The sequence below is a fragment of the Dryas octopetala genome, chromosome 3 (assembly GCF_963921425.1).
Source record: "Dryas octopetala chromosome 3, drDryOcto1.1, whole genome shotgun sequence".
Taxonomy (NCBI): Eukaryota; Viridiplantae; Streptophyta; class Magnoliopsida; order Rosales; family Rosaceae; genus Dryas; species Dryas octopetala.
In genome coordinates, this window is record NC_141368.1 from 6112728 (window position 1) to 6129129 (window position 16402).

Genomic DNA, 16402 nt, shown 5'->3' on the forward strand with positions numbered 1-16402 from the left:
CAAATTTTGCCAGGTATTAATTCCCTCCCTCTCTCTATATAAACTTAAAACTCTCACAGTTTCAGTCAACAAAACCCTCTCCCAATGGCTCCACCACCGTCGCTCTCCGGACTCCAGGTCGAGACGACGTCGTTTCCGCCGACAGCGAAGCCTCCAGGCTCCAACAACACTCTGTTCCTCGGCGGCGCAGGTTCGTACGTTATTAATTTAATTGATTAAACTTCGCACCCCCAGCGCACTGCAGTTACCATCAGCTAACGGTTTCTTATTGCTTTTGAGTTTTGACTACTGGAGGTGTTTGCTAATGTGCGCTGCAGGGGAGAGGGGGCTGGACATCCAGGGGAAGTTCGTGAAGTTCACGGCGATAGGGGTCTACTTGGAGGATAACGCCGTGCCTGTGCTCGCCGTTAAGTGGAAGGGTAAGACCGCCCAGGTGTTGACGGACTCCGTTGAGTTCTTCAGGGACATCGTTACAGGTAACGGACTTCAACTTCTTTACTCCTTCAAGCTTTGCAAGCATTTAATATTTTAATTTGAGAGACTATATATTTGTAATATGTTAAAAAATTGAGTGTTCGTGCAAATTTTGTGCTGTTATTTGTTTTGTATTTTGTATCAAAATCAGTAAATTCCACTTAGCAATGCAAATTTGTAATCTCTTCATGTTACAATTCGCATAAATTGAAATTGAATTGCCTAATATGGTGGCCCAATTGTAGCTAATGCTATGAATGTTGCAAATTAGACCGAATACAAAACCACACTACCCTCCATGGAACTAGCCGAAATTGGGTAATCCACCTATATTACTCGTGTTCTATGTGATTGTGATTTTACGCTATAAATTTAAATATTTGTAGCATGAATATAATCTTCACTATGTTTTCGTAGGCCCGTTTGAGAAATTGACACAGGTGACAACGATACTGCCATTGACTGGCCAGCAATACTCAGAGAAGGTTTCAGAGAATTGTGTAGCCTTTTGGAAATCGGTTGGAATTTACACTGATGCCGAAGCCAAAGCCATTGAGAAGTTCCTTGAGGTCTTCAAAGATGAAACCTTCCCACCTGGCTCCTCTATTCTCTTCACACAATCACCCCATGGATCATTAACGGTTAGTGGTTAATTAAACATAATTTTGAATGTTGAAGATGTATTTTTTTACATAATTTTGAGTTGTATTCTTGTATCTCAGAATTGAAAGAAACTTGCACATATCGACATAGCTAGCTTTTCAATTTCTAGCTGTTTTGATGTGCATTAAGCTTGACATTTTGGTTTCTCTTTGGCTACAGATTAGCTTCTCCAAAGATGGATCGATACCAGAAGTTGGGAACGCGGTGATAGAAAACAAACTACTTTCAGAGGCAGTACTAGAGTCAATCATTGGGAAGCATGGTGTTTCTCCTGCAGCAAAGCAAAGTTTGGCTGCAAGGCTATCGGAATTGTTGAAAGGGAGTGAGGAACACAAGTCGGCAGTGTGTGATGGAAAGGGCACAAAGGAAGTTCAAGTGGAGGCAGCAGGAAACTGAGATTTTCTCACTCGATCATGAGTGCTTGTCTTGTGTGTGTTTGCTTCTTTTTTTATAATCTAGGCTGTCTTGTTTGATGTAAAGCAAATCATCATACATATGACAATTGACCGTCTTGTTCTGCATGTCCTGTTTTACAATATATGATGGTTTCGGTGTTTCTTAATGAAATAAGAGCTCATTTTAAGAAATAGTGCCACTGTTTAATGTATATATTATACATTAGTATATTAAACCACCAAGTGATCGATGAAATCTAGTGTCTCTGGGTGGAGATATCTAAGAAACGTCATTTTTCTCTTATTTATATATGTTCAGGTTGAGAACTCCATCCAACTGCTGCTAGCTAGCTCTTTGATTCACCCATATATATTAACCATATCAAATCCAACCTCACAAACAATACATCCCTCAGTTTCTTCTCACTGAAATTTATTCTTTCCAAACCAAGGTTGTCTCTATGAATATTAAATTCTGGGTACCAGTGCTTCTCCTGGCGTTTCATGTGTTTAGTGCTTCTTCTCAACGTAATTTGCTCTATCTTTCATAGTGTATCATATTATGTTGTCAAACTTTCAATCTGAGAACGATGTGATAAATGACAACATAACTTGCTAGACTGTTTTACAATACAACATTTTCTTATAATTAAGTTCTTAATCCCATTGTCCTCTTAATCAACCTTTTTCTGATCACTTTCAGTCACAATAGGATGGTTGAACATTGATTGTGGGAACAATGCTATACGTTTGGATAAAAACTTACTCTCATGGGTCACAGACAATGATTTCACCAAAGCAGGCCTTAACAAACTGGTTCCACAAAAGCAAGCCCTTGAAGAGATGAACACCCTCCGATCTTTCCCCAACAAGACACCACAAAACTGCTATGCTTTGCCTGTCTCTCCACAAACCCAACCCTATTTGGTCCGGGCAGGGTTCTACTACGGTAACTACGATGGTCTCTCAAGCCCTCCATCGTTTGATCTTCATATCAACGGCAACAAATGGTCAACGGTCAAAACATCAACGGAGGAAGGGCCGATATACCAGGAAGCCATATATGTGAATCAAGGGTCAGAGAAGCTTGATTTCTGTGTTGTGCAGGTTGAGAAAGGAATGGTTCCCTTTGTTTCTTCAATAGAAACTGTTCCATTATGGGTTCCAACTCCATCAATGTACCCTCAGATGGAGACCAATTACGCTTATAATCTAGTATCTAGGATTAACTTTGGTGGTGATGAAGTGAGGTACTTTTTCTCAAATTTTTTGCGCAATTTACCATTTGAACTATATATTGGCATCTTGATCACCAAAAATCACTGGCCGGATATTGTTTAGTGCATTGTGTCATGTTCTAATAGAAGGATATTGGTCTCATAAATTGTTATTAGAGGTAAAAGTGTGAGTAGGTTAAAAAACTATAAAACTATTGGTACCAAATTCATTATACCCTTCCTTCAAAATGGTTAGGTGTGCCATATTTTTTGTACTACAAATGTATCAATCACTAAAATAGGTGAATTTACTTATGTATGTGATTAGTAGAGAGATAATACACGTGTGAAATTGTGTTATTATGTAGCCGTTTATATGGTACAGACGCGATTGTCATTATTGGATCGACGGGTTTCACCCATTTCCATTCTTCAAATATACATTTTATAACCGTCCAATCCATTTGCATGTATTACAGGATAAATATAGTTTATACATGTATTACATGAAATGTGATACACCCGATATAACTCGACACCCTTATATTGAAGGAGAATCTAGATTTTGATTGACAAGAAGCATAATTAATGATGAATACAGATACGGAGTACTGTCAGGGGAAAAGTATAATCGAGTATGGACACGTGGAGCGACCCCACCAAAATGCATTGAAGTCTCTACCTTACCAGATATACTCCCAGTAGAAAATGACCCTCCTATTTCGGTGGTGAGCGACTCCATTGAATCAGTAGACCTTGCTGATCCAATCAGCCTGTTCATTGATCTCCCACAAACGACTTCACAATCAGCTTACTTTGTGCTCTATTTTACCGAAAAGGCAAGGCTACCTCAAGAAAACGACACCAGAATCGTTCAGATCTACATCAACGGTCAGATGAAATCCACGGTGACACTTGAACTCATCAAATGCAAGGTGATCACCATATACCCTGTGACAGTTGGGGGTCCCACAATCAATGTGACAATGGCCTCGGCTAGTGGGTCCACCCTACCCCCAATGATCAGTGCCATGGAAGTGTTTACAAGAGTAGAACACAATTCGGGTCATGATAAAAGTTCTTCTCCACCTCCTCTTTCTCCAGCTCCCTCATATGGCACAAGAGGAAACCTCTTTTATGCATACATTAATTTCATTTCTTGTATTTGTTTGTTTATTCTATTCTTAGCCTGAAACATGCATAGGCTATACTACAAGGTATGCATAAAAGGACCATCTCTTTATTTTTATTTTTTTTCATGAAAAAGTATAAAGTTGGCATTGCCTTCTACATCTACACAGGGTGTCATAATATAAGGAGTTAGTGTGTCTTTTCCAATTTAACAAAGGTCAACATTCACAATGATGGTGGACATTAACAAAACAATTGTCCATCAGCTATTAAATGATACGAATTTCACAATAAATTTTACAATAATTTAATTATTGAGAACCGCCTACACATGTGTAGCAATTATTTCTTACATTATATTTTAAAATAATTTCTTACCCTTCAAGCGGTTGCTACATAATTAGAAGCCAAAAGGGGTTGAAGAAGTAAAGAGTTATCTTATTATAACATGAGAAGTCTATGACCCTTTGCACCAAAGTTCGATCTCCCTTCTTCTGAATTAGAAAAAAAAAAAATTGAATAGTCTATGGCCAAGATATGAATTTGTTTTATCATTAATCCGTTGAATAACTTGAATTAATCAATGGGATTATGATATAGGCCAATTCAGTTGTTGGCTCTTCCCTACTTAACTAAAAAATTACAATACATGAGAATTTAATTATCTTGGGAATAAATTAAAAGAAATTCATGGCAAGAAGTTGCAATTAATCATACCATAGGCATAATTTCCAAAAAGAAAGACATAATTAATTTCAAAGGTGTTTGAAGGAATAATATTGAAATAAAAAAAGCATAGTTGAAATAGCATAAATAATTCCAAATAACATAATTGAAATACTTTTCAAATAATAAGATCCATCATCCATGTGAAGCCGAAACAGCTTGCACTAAATTGGTCTCCTCTGGGCCTTCTTTCAGTACCCAATTGAACCAAAGCCCGGGCCCAAACTCATAGTCCCTAGTCCCCACCAAACTCATTCTATGTCTCTATCACCCCGTTACTTATTATGCACACACATACTGGCATACTGCTATAAAGTGGTTGTGGAAAACGCGTAATCACTCACAGCTGACAACGACAAAGACTGTAACATGTCCTCTTTTGAACAAATCCGACACTAAATATTCTCCTCCAGAACCATCACACGAACCCTCTCTTCCTATCTCTCTCAGTCTCTCTAATGAGATTGGGACCTAACGTATAAAGAATTCCATTAAGGTGAGCCATCCATCATAGCTGTCCTCCATCTCACTTCAATTTGTTCAATCATGTTGTCTGTTCAAACATCATTGACTTCCTTATATCTATCAATCAAGTTTAATTCTACTTCATATTTTGTGATTTTGTGTACCATTCTAAGAATTTGTCAAACCAAACGTAGAGAAAAATAATAAAGAACTTCTGGTGGTTGTTGTAGCTAATGGTCGACTTGCCACGTTTTTTTGTCCACATTCTGCTTGCGTTCTCATTTATTTATCTTAACCACCATGTTGAGGAGTTCATGGCAGTGAGGCACTGAAATCTTCTTTTCTTGTTGTTTTTCCTACTTGGGTTTCTCTTCATTCATGTGTTCAGGTGATCTCCAGTTGACCCTTTAGGTTATTTGCTTAATTTATTGGTTTTCTTTGTTGGGTTCTTGTTGTTTTGGTGTTGTGGAGTTTGATGAAAGAGATGGGACAATAAATTTGCAATTTCCTGTTGTAATCTGAGCCTTGTCACTTCTGAAAGCAATTTCCTTCTGTCTTCTGCTTTAAGTGTCTCAGCTTTGCTTCAAGATTAATTAATTCACTGTCTCTCTCTCTCTCTCTCTCTCTTAAATCTAGTTATGATGAGTGGTGGGGGTGTTAGATTGTTTATTGGGGTTTCATCTATTTTGTGTTTGATATGTGGTTCATTAGGAGTTGGTGCTGTAGATAATTATCTGATAAACTGTGGATCTATCAACAATGTCACAGTTGGTGATCGTGTATTTGTAGCTGATGAGTCTGATCCCAGTATTCTTACAACCCCACAAAATTTTTCTGCCAACTCCAGTTCAAAACCCATCTCTTCCTCCTTTGATTCAGCTCTGTACCAAACTGCAAGAATATTTAAGGGAACCTCCCATTACACATTTCCAATAACAACACAGGGGCGTTACTGGGTTCGCCTCTATTTCTCTCCTTTTGTTTATAAGAGCTACAATTTGAGCACAGCAAAATTCTCTGTTTCTGCTCAAACCTTCACCCTTCTCAAGGAGTACCAAATAGAGAGTGGTTTCCTCATTAAGGAGTACTCTTTGAACATAACTTCTAATAGTCTAGTTCTCACTTTTATTCCTTCCTCCAGTTCATTTGCTTTCATAAATGCCTTAGAAGTTGTTTCTCTCCCAGATGAGCTCATTCCTGAGGGTGCCAGAACCATTGGTTCAAAGGAAAATTACAAGAAATTGGGGCAGCAAGCATTGGAGACAGTTTGGAGGGTGAATATGGGAAATGAAACAGTGTCTCCCCTCAATGATACCTTGAGCCGACTTTGGGTTTCTGATGCTTCACATTTGAAACACAATGGTCTTGCAAGATTTGTGTCAAAGATACAAGCTGTCAAGTTCACGAAGTGGACAACGAAGAATATTGCCCCTCCTTCTGTCTATGGCACCGCGACTTTGTTGGACATGAAAGATGATCCTAGAACGATTGCCAATCTGACATGGATTTTCGATGTTAATCCTGGTTTTGAGTATCTGGTTCGATTTCACTTCTGTGACATAGTCAGTACCTCTGCTCAAAGTCCCATCCTCAAAGTTTTTATCAATTCTTTGTCTGTTTCTAGTAATCTTGACATTAGAAGTCTGACATCAAATATGGTAGGCGCCCCCTATTATATGGATGTCATCACAAGGGTAAGTGATAGCCTTAAGCTAAATGTAAGTGTTGGCCCTTATAGTGCAGATGGACTGCCCCTAATTGCCTTTCTTAATGGGTTGGAGATCACGAAAATAAGTAATTCTAAGGGTAGCCTTGATGTCTTGGACTCCTCCTTGAAGACCAGCTCTAAGTTGAGAGTTAGTATTATAGTGGGCTTGGCTGTTGGACTATTTATTGTTGTTGTGTTGGCTATAGTTTTCTTCCTGCTGTGCAGAAGAAGAAGACTAGCACATGCGATCCATTCAAATGCAGAGGATGCCATGGTGAATGGAACGGAAAGTGAAAACTTCAATGGTACTGCGATGTTTTCCGTCTCAAAAATTGGGTATCGCTTCCCTTTTGCAGCTATTCAAGAGGCTACTGGTAATTTTAGTGAGGACCTGATTATTGGGGTTGGTGGTTTTGGGAAGGTTTACAAAGGAGTTTTAAGGGACAAGACAAAAGTGGCAGTTAAGAGAGGAGCATCTCAATCAAAACAGGGTCTTGCAGAATTCCGGACAGAAATTGAAATGTTGTCTCAGTTCCGCCACCGCCATTTGGTATCATTGATTGGATATTGTGATGAGAAAAATGAGATGATCATTATTTATGAGTACATGGAAAATGGGAGCCTGAAGAACTATCTGTATGGCTCAGATCTTCCAAGCTTAAGCTGGAGGCAAAGGCTTGGAATATGTATTGGAGCTGCCAAAGGACTTCACTATCTTCATACTGGCTCTGACAAGGCAATTATTCACCGTGATGTTAAGTCTGCCAATATACTACTTGATGAGAATTTAATGGTGAAGGTTGCTGATTTTGGGCTTTCAAAAACTGGCCCTGAGATTGATCAAACGCATGTCAGTACAGCGGTTAAAGGCAGCTTTGGGTATCTTGATCCAGAGTACTTAACAAGGCAACAGCTGACGGAGAAGTCAGATGTGTACTCATTTGGGGTGGTAATGCTTGAAGTCCTTTGTGGAAGACCTGTTATTGATCCATCGCTCCCTAGGGCAAAGGTGAGTTTGGTTGAATGGGCGATGAAATGGCAGAAAAACGGGCAATTGGAAGACGTTGTAGATCCTCGCCTTGCAGGCCAAGTAAAGCCGGATTCATTGATGAAGTTTGGAGAGATAGCTGCAAAATGCTTGGCAGAACATGGTGTTGATCGACCTACAGTGGGAGATGTCTTATGGAACTTGGAATACGTGCTTCAACTCCAAGGAAATGATGGCAGGCAATCTTTACAAGTTGATCATGTCAGCCACTTGGAGACCAGTGTATCTACTACACAATTCAGCATGGGAACTGCAGGGGACCTTGCTGGTGTCTCAATGAGTAAGGTTTTTGCCCAAATGGTGAAAGAGGAAATGAGGTAGATTTCCAACGCCAACAAAAAATCTTGGTCGTATGTGGCCTTTTCCTAGTGTTTTATTGTTAAGTATAGTTATGATTTTTTCAGCCCATTTTTTTACTTTTGAACTTGTGCCAAGTGAAAAGAGTGATGAGTAATGTACAGAATTAGGTCATTTAATATGGTGATAAAGAGTATGGTTTATTAAAATACCTGTGATTTCTGCTATGCTCTGTTTATGAGAAAGGGCCCTCCACACTGCACTGTTTTATGAACTACCTAAAGAAAGAGTGACTTTGCAGTATGCACCACAAACATAAGATGCTGAAGTTATTATTCTAACTTGTATTCAAATACTTTAATGAACCAAATTATGAGTTTTGAAATGCATTTCTTTGGTCTTGGGCTTTATTCTATTGCTTTTCCCTGTAACAAACATATGGGCTTTGCTGTAGCCATGTGACAAGTTAGTTAGGGAAAATTTGTCTCCCAATATGCATGAGAGCCCATTAACATGTGTATCAATTTTTAGAGGTAATTATGTGTAGCGTTTTTGTGATAAATTTATCAACTAATCTACACCACTATATAAACCAAAACTGAAATTTTTTTTGGTCTGAAACCAAAACTGAAATTTGTGTAACATCTCTGTTAGATAGATCATAGATCTAACAAAAAGCAAAAGTTAAAATAGTAAAATTCTTCTAAAAACTTACAAAAAAAACAAAGGTTAAAAATAGTAAAATCAAGAATAAATTTTTTACTTTCTACTTTCTATATGAAAATTATCATGTGATATATCTATGAAAGTTATCAAATGAGCTTGAATTTAAAATTTATAAATCACTTTTTTTGTAATTAGAACTCCATATATTTTGAACTAATTAGTAGTACAAAAGGCAAAAAATAATTTAACAACAATATAATAAAATAGTGGGTTAATGTTAACTATTAAATATTATCGGTGAAGGCTTCTAATTCCAGCAATGAAATATTTTTTTTTTAATTTTTGTAATCAAATCAAACTCATAATCTTTTACCCAAAAAAAAACTCATAATCATGGAATTAAATTTTGAAAATTTCCTCATTTGTTTGAGATTTTAAAATATTACTGAAACGAAATTATCGAAATTTTGTTAAAAGTTTCAATTTCCAACAAAATAAAAAATTATTTCAAAATTTTTCATATTTTTTAACTCTCAAAATTCAAAATTTAATTTCTTGCTCATAATTTATTATAATTCCTAACTTTTTTTTTTCTTCTCGTGTTTTTAACCCAAATGGATTAGTAATATACTATTTTACTCCCACATTCATGATGGATTATAATACAAATATTTTTTTGATATCTTCTAAAATAAAAAAATATCACTAAAATAATAGCTGATTAATATATAATCCACTCTAAAATGAATCATGAAATATTTACACAAATTTGAGTTGGAATCTCTCTTTTTTATTTTATTTTATAAAACAAACCATAATAATATATTTTCTTGTAAACTTTTTTCCTATTGAGGAAAGGTAGCCAATTTCGTTTGGGTAATAAAAATCGTAGCCATTCCTTTGTACCCCGAAATTATATTCCTCTTGAACCCCATCTGGAGGGACAGCGATAAAGAGAGAGAGAGAGAGAGAGAGAGGAGAGGAGTGAGAACCTTGAAAACCCTAGCCATGGAGAAAGAGAAATCGAGCAGACACAACCGAGACGAACGCGACCGCAAAGACCGAGACAGAGACCACCACAAGCATCGCAGCATCCGTGACGCCGATGAAAAGCGATCGTCAAAGGACACTGATCACCACCGCCACCACCACCATCACCACCACCGATCGGACCGCGATTCCAAGCTCGAGCGCTCCCACGAGCCTCGCGACCACAAGTCTCGGCGGGACCGGTCACGTGAGCCGAGTGACGACCGGGATGTGTCACGTGACCAGCGCGAGCGGTCCTACGAGAGAGAAGGGAGCAGAGAGAGGTCCAAGCATCGCGAAGCGAGAGCGGAATCGGCGGAGAGGAGGCCTAAGAGGAAAGAGAGGGAGAGGAGTGAGGGTAGAGATGGTGATTTTGATGATGTAGAAGACAAGAAGAGGACTAGGGTTTCGGAGGAGGAGAGGAGAGAGAGGAAGCGATTCGAGGAAGATAGGAAGGAAGTGAATGGAGGGCAAAGACAGAGTAGGAGGTTTGAGGACCGCCGAGTAAAGGAAGAAGATGGTAATTATGATGGAGGTTTTGAGCGCAACAAGGAGTTGAATTCGGATGTGGGTGAGGTTAAGGTTAAGAAAGAAGAAGTGGGTGATGGTCAGTTTGATAATTATCAGGGCGTCACCACCACCCCAAATGGGAGTGGTTCGGTGGGTAATGTGAGTATTACTTTAACTTTATCTTTGTTTAATTCTTAGTTGCATTTCTTTGATGCTGAATTTTGTGCTGTTAGGCTCTGAGCAACTCTGAAAATATTTCTACATCTGGGTTGTTAGATTTAGGTTAGCCTTTGTAATAGTTAATAAAACTGTAATGGAGAATTAGTTGCTGCTTAAGATGATTGAGTGAAGTAGTATGATCAGTGTAGTTTATTGGGTGCCATACGTTATTAATTAGTGGAATACATCAAATAGCCGCATATAATGTGAAGAGTCAGTTTGGTTTAACAATAAAAAAAAATGCAATTTCTGTACCTGCTCAATATCATGGTGTTAGAATGGAATTGATTTTCTAGTTTGAAAGGTTCTGACTTCTGATAGCATTGCATTATGTGATTGTTAGTTATAGTGTTAATATAGGCATCTAGTATGTTGAAGTGTTTGATATTTTTATCTCTTTCTGCTTGAAGCTGTAAGGCCCTCCATTTGCCAACTTAGGTTGAAGTAACCCTTACTATTTGAGTGGGAGATAAAGCAATTGTAGGTTAAATTACTTGCTATTTACTTGAGCACTTTGAAGTGTTGTATACTAATGATTGATTTGAGTGGAAGCTACAGATTTTTAAATGAGGTATTTTCTTCGTGAAAAATGTAAGGTTTCTTGTTACACTTTTAATAATCCCTTGTTTTATTATATAATGTAACTCTATGCCATATTTCAATGTTAGGCTGTTTGATGATAGCTCTCTTTCCTACATTCGTTATATCCTTTGTAGGCCATGTCTCCATTAGCTGAGGAGTGAGGACATCTGTGTGAAATCTATTCCCTTCATGTTTTTCTGATTCTTCATGTTTTGTGTTCCCCCCCCCCCGGCGCCATGATCAAGCTCCCTTGGGTATGCATAGTGACTTATATTCTAATTTTCAACATTTACAGGGTGCCGCTCTGGAATCTACTATGGCATCAAGGATTGTGCCTGAGACCTCTTTGGCCCCTAGTCATCCCCTTCCTACCAAGGTATCTTCGATTTCTACCACAAATGAAAATAAGGGAGTTAGTATTACCAGATCTCATGAGGTTCATGGAAAATCTAGTACAGATGGGACATCTTCAACTGCTGGAAGAAGTGGGAATCTATCTCTTGATGATGTAGAAAAAATAAAGAAAGCTTTACAAATGCAGAAGGAATTGTCTGAGAAGCTGAAGAAGATTCCCCAGGTAAGATGTCCATAAATTTGTTAACGCATCTCTCCTTGATTGTGATGAACTTTTCATGCACAATATTCTTTCTTAACTATAGATGTTCCTTAGTATGTATACTACCATTATTTTCACCATGCAGTTGAACAAGGGTGCCCATGCAAGTTCAGACGCTAGCCTAAACTTAGGATCAAAGGAGGGACTAAAACCACCATCTGCCACTGCTGGAATATTGCCCGCACCGGTCCCAGCAACAACTGGTGGTACAGCTGCTGGGGCAACATTGGATTTGTCAACACTACCTGTTGCTGCTGCTGCTGCAGCTTCTATGAAGCCATCTACGAGTGGCATGACTGCTCCAGCTGGCCTTGCAGCCGTTCCAAACTATGAAGCTGTAAAACGTGCACAGGAGCTGGCTGCCCGGATGGGATTCCGCCAGGACCCCGAGTTTGCTCCTCTTATAAACTTGTTTCCAGGACAGGTGGCAACAGACGTTGCTCCCCCTCAGAAGCCTACTAAGGCCCCTGTTCTTCGTCTTGATGCCCTTGGAAGGGAAATAGATGAACATGGAAACGTAGTGAATGTGACTAAACCAAACAACCTCAGCACTCTAAAGGTTTGTTAGCTGTTTTACCTGTCAGACAGTTATCTCTTATTATATGTACTTCACTTATCTGAACTTAATTCTGATGTTTCTAATTCATACAGGTCAACATTAACAAACAGAAGAAAGACGCATTCCAAATTCTTAAACCTGACTTGGATGTGGACCCTGAATCTAATCCTTTTTTTGATCCAATGATGGGTATTAATAAAACTAAGATTTTGAGGCCAAAGAGGATGAACTTCCAGTTTGTAGAGGAAGGCAAATGGTCAAGAGATGCTGAGCATATAAAGTTAAAGGTATTTATTGATGTCTCTTTAACCCCTTTTGATCACTTCCATAAAATATGTACTGTCTTTTAGTTACTTTTTTCTCATCTCTATACAGAGTAAATTTGGAGAAGCACAAGCCAAAGAGCAAAAGGCGAAGCAGGCACAGTTGGCAAAGGCAAAGGCAGCGCCAGATATTAATCCGAATTTGATAGAGGTATCAGAGAGAGTTATCACTGCCAAAGAAAAACCGAAGGATCCAATTCCTGAGATTGAGTGGTGGTAAGTTGATAACTACTTGTGACATTGCTGCTATTTGCTGAATGATTCGTGTTTGGGTCGTTACTTTATTTTTTATCTGTTCATGTGGAATGACTTCAGAAAATTTAGTCGTTACACAGCCTGATCATCTTTTTTTCTTCTTTCCTCTAAGCCTGGATTATCTTTCTATGTGGGAATCCATGTTAAAGAGTTTCAGCTTACAAAATATCCAGAGAAGCAGTTATTCAGGAATTACATTGGATTCCTTTCTGTTTTTTTTTTTGTTATAAGAAATGCTTGTGTTTTTTGTTTTAAAAGTTTTAATACCTGAGTTTTTTAATGTAATATAGATTCTTAAAGTTTATTAATTATAGGTGAGTTATCCCCCACTGTTCCGATATTCAAAGTAATCCCTGATCTGTGGTAGTAGATGAACATAAGGGGTTAACTCATCTAATCTCTAACTATTGTTTTTAATGCTGAATATTTAACTAATATTCCTGAAGAGAAGTATGGTTTTCATTGTTTTCTTTTGTCGTTTTTGTTATTACAGATTATATTTCATTTTGCTTGGTCCTCTCAGAGCTTTAATATTTGTTTTCTCAAATATGCTTCCTAATTATGCTTTCTAATTTTGTCAGGGATGTGCCCCTATTGCACTCTGGTACTTATAATGAAATCATGGATGGTACAGTACCTGAAGATAAATTAAAGATGGAGAAAATCACTATCTATATTGAACATCCTCACCCTATTGAGCCCCCTACAGAGCCAGCTCCTCCACCGCCTCAACCGCTGAAGCTGACCAAGAAGGAGCAGAAAAAACTACGTACACAGCGTCGTCTGGCCAGAGAAAAAGATAAGCAGGAGATGATTAGACAAGGCCTGATTGAACCCCCAAAGCCAAAAGTTAAAATGAGTAATTTGATGAAAGTTCTTGGCTCTGAAGCAACCCAAGATCCGACCAGGCTTGAAAAGGAGATTCGTAGTGCAGCTGCTGAACGTGAACAAGCTCATATAGACAGGAACATCGCACGCAAGCTCACTCCTGCTGAGCGCCGTGAGAAGAAAGAAAGGAAGCTTTTTGAAGACCCAAATAATGTGGAGACCATAGTCTCAGTTTACAAGATCAATGATCTGTCACATCCAAAGGCCCGCTTCAAGATTGATGTTAATGCGCGCGAGAACCGGTTGACTGGATCTGCTGTGAGCTCAGATGGTATGAATGTTGTGGTTGTTGAAGGTGGAAGCAAATCTATTAAGAGGTATGCGAAGGTTATGGTTAGGCGCATAAATTGGGCTGATGCTGTAAAAGATGAGGAGGAAGATGAAGATGCAAATGATGATAAGCCTGTAAACAAGTGTGTGTTAGTATGGCAAGGAAGTGTTGCCAGACCGAGCTTCAATAGATTTTCTGTCCATGATTGCATGACTGAAGCTGCTGCCCGTAAAGTTTTTGCTGATGCTGGTGTTGCTCATTACTGGGATCTTGCAGTCAATTTTGCTGACGATGAGTTGTAATTGGAGATGCTGCTTTGATGAAGTATTTCATGTTCCTTGCATTATTTTTATTCAACGTGGCTGGTATGCTTCAACATTTTGGTAAATGAGTAGTAGTTCTAAAATATGCATTGTGCAATTTCTTAACTATATGGATCATAATTGATGTTTGCATGCCAATATAATGCTGTTTGTGATTTCTTAACTGTATGGGACCCACTCTATCCATGGGTATGGGCCGTATGGCCCAAATTAAATTTGATCAATGAGAAAACTATTGCTAGATGATGTAATTATGTTGGAAGTTGAAAGTGGGTTAAGACATTGCATCTCTTTTGCTGTGTAGACTTTTGCTTTCAAGTATTGTAATGTGGAGTTGCTTGTAAAAGGAACTTCTCTATTCCCCTCTTAGTAGAAACTATTCTTATAGCCAGCAGCAAGCTGAGATCCAAATACAATCAGGAGGATGCCATTTCTGTTAGAATTTGTGGTAGATGGCAGTTTGATACTCATGCACTTCATGTTGGTATTAAATTTACTTTGTTTATGTTATTGTTAGGAGGGTCTGTAGGATATGCTTATAAGAACAAAGTTAGGGACCTTGGAACTTTTTCCTTGTGGAATATATTATTGTGGTTAGAGTTTCTGTAAGAAGTGTTGTTAATTAGTTTAAAGCTTAGAAGTAGACCAATTTTTTGTCTTCCATCTCTTCTGCATGTCTCTGTTCTCAAAAGCTTGTACCAAGTAGTGGGCCTGGAGAAAAAACATAGCCAACCAACATTTATGCCTGAGATAATGATGTACTTCTTACTTCTATACTCTCGTACTAATGGGTATAGATCATGTTGCTCAATTGGAGCCGAAAATGTGATGCTTGGATCCATTACCTTAAGCCAGCATGTATACATGATAGTTGTGTACCACAACAACCAACCAAAACGAGTTGGGAGTCCTAGCCTTACATAAACAGGCTTTTTCTTTCATTCTTTTTGTTGTCCATCTCAGTTGTTTGGGCACCGGACTAGCCTCAGTGTCCTCCATTTTTATCCCACTGCATTAAATTGCTGCATATGCTCCCCCGCAAAGGGTGGCATAAAATGAGTGATGAGTGTAGAGTGGCCGGAACACATGAAAATGTTAAGATAAGGACAGCAAACAAGAAAGCCACACACAAGTACACAAGCTTTTGAAAAGTTTGATAGAAAAGGAAATTTGACTAAACCCATGTAGCTTGATATTATGCATATGCTCCATGCTCATGCGCATGCACATGCACATGTTGATGCTCATTCTGTTTTGACTTTGGGGATTTTTCACAGCAGCAGCCCTTCTCTTTATAGGTTTGAGTTAGCTTATAATTCGGTGAAGGATGGGGTAGCCTATCTATATTTATCTACCAACTCTGCTTCCACTCATTTTTTTATTTACTCTTGCGGTCTTGCCTTTACTTTCTTTTTTAGAGGCTATGGACCAGGCTTCTCAAGCTACCAATGTTGCTTATTTCTACAATTTTCTTTTCACTAAGGTTTTTTTTCTTTCATATATATATTATTATTTTTTTCTATAATCTGGAGGGGGAATTCGAACTTAGAACATTATACCAGTAACTTGTTGGTTCTCTCATTAATTAGTCTTTTTCACTCGGAACTTGTTTTAAGTACCCTGTCTTGATTTTTTTTTTGTTTTGTTGAAGGGTCACGCGCATATTGTGTGGGATGGAAACATGACAAAATGCCTTGCATGGTTTGTTTCAATTTGATATTCCCAATTTCACACCTATAGGTAAGATACATGAGGAAAATCTGCTAAAGTATCTTATATATATTATTGTAGTTTTTGTGGGTTTGGATTTTATTTTGGACTTATATGTATCATGCGGTTGCCATGTAACCTCATATAAAGTCCAAACAAATGCCTCTGTGGATTGTGGAAACAAAACTAAACTTGGAAGTTATAACCATAACCCACTTTTAAATGATTGACCCTATATAATTATATAGTAAGATTAATTCCAAAAGAAAAATGTAATCTGGAAAGTAAAAAGGGTATATTTCTCTCATTTTGGTACAAAAATAAAAA

General features: G+C 38.1%; 3 protein-coding genes and 1 pseudogene across 3 annotated transcripts; all 4 read left to right on the plus strand.

Moving 5' to 3' along the window:
* On the plus strand, window positions 1-1658 carry TT5 (Chalcone-flavanone isomerase family protein). The gene is made up of 4 exons (XM_086238810.1): window positions 1-190; window positions 318-476; window positions 892-1115; window positions 1297-1658. The coding sequence occupies exons 1-4, from the start codon at window positions 85-87 to the stop codon at window positions 1531-1533; spliced, it is 726 nt and encodes a 241-aa protein (XP_086094936.1). The 5' UTR covers window positions 1-84; the 3' UTR covers window positions 1534-1658.
* A 212-nt stretch (window positions 1659-1870) lies between these two features.
* Window positions 1871-3954, plus strand: LOC147290133 (putative LRR receptor-like serine/threonine-protein kinase At1g51860). The gene is made up of 3 exons (XM_086238811.1): window positions 1871-2060; window positions 2236-2782; window positions 3351-3954. Exons 1-3 carry the CDS (start codon window positions 1994-1996, stop codon window positions 3940-3942), a joined length of 1206 nt encoding a protein of 401 aa, XP_086094937.1. The 5' UTR covers window positions 1871-1993; the 3' UTR covers window positions 3943-3954.
* A 1171-nt stretch (window positions 3955-5125) lies between these two features.
* Window positions 5126-8333, plus strand: LOC147290134 (receptor-like protein kinase HERK 1 pseudogene; annotated as a pseudogene).
* A 1374-nt stretch (window positions 8334-9707) lies between these two features.
* LOC147290135 (Pre-mRNA-splicing factor 3) lies at window positions 9708-14528 on the plus strand. The gene is made up of 6 exons (XM_086238198.1): window positions 9708-10488; window positions 11426-11707; window positions 11832-12305; window positions 12398-12592; window positions 12681-12844; window positions 13465-14528. Exons 1-6 carry the CDS (start codon window positions 9799-9801, stop codon window positions 14342-14344), a joined length of 2685 nt encoding a protein of 894 aa, XP_086094324.1. The 5' UTR covers window positions 9708-9798; the 3' UTR covers window positions 14345-14528.
* The last annotated feature ends 1874 nt before the right edge of the window (window positions 14529-16402 follow it).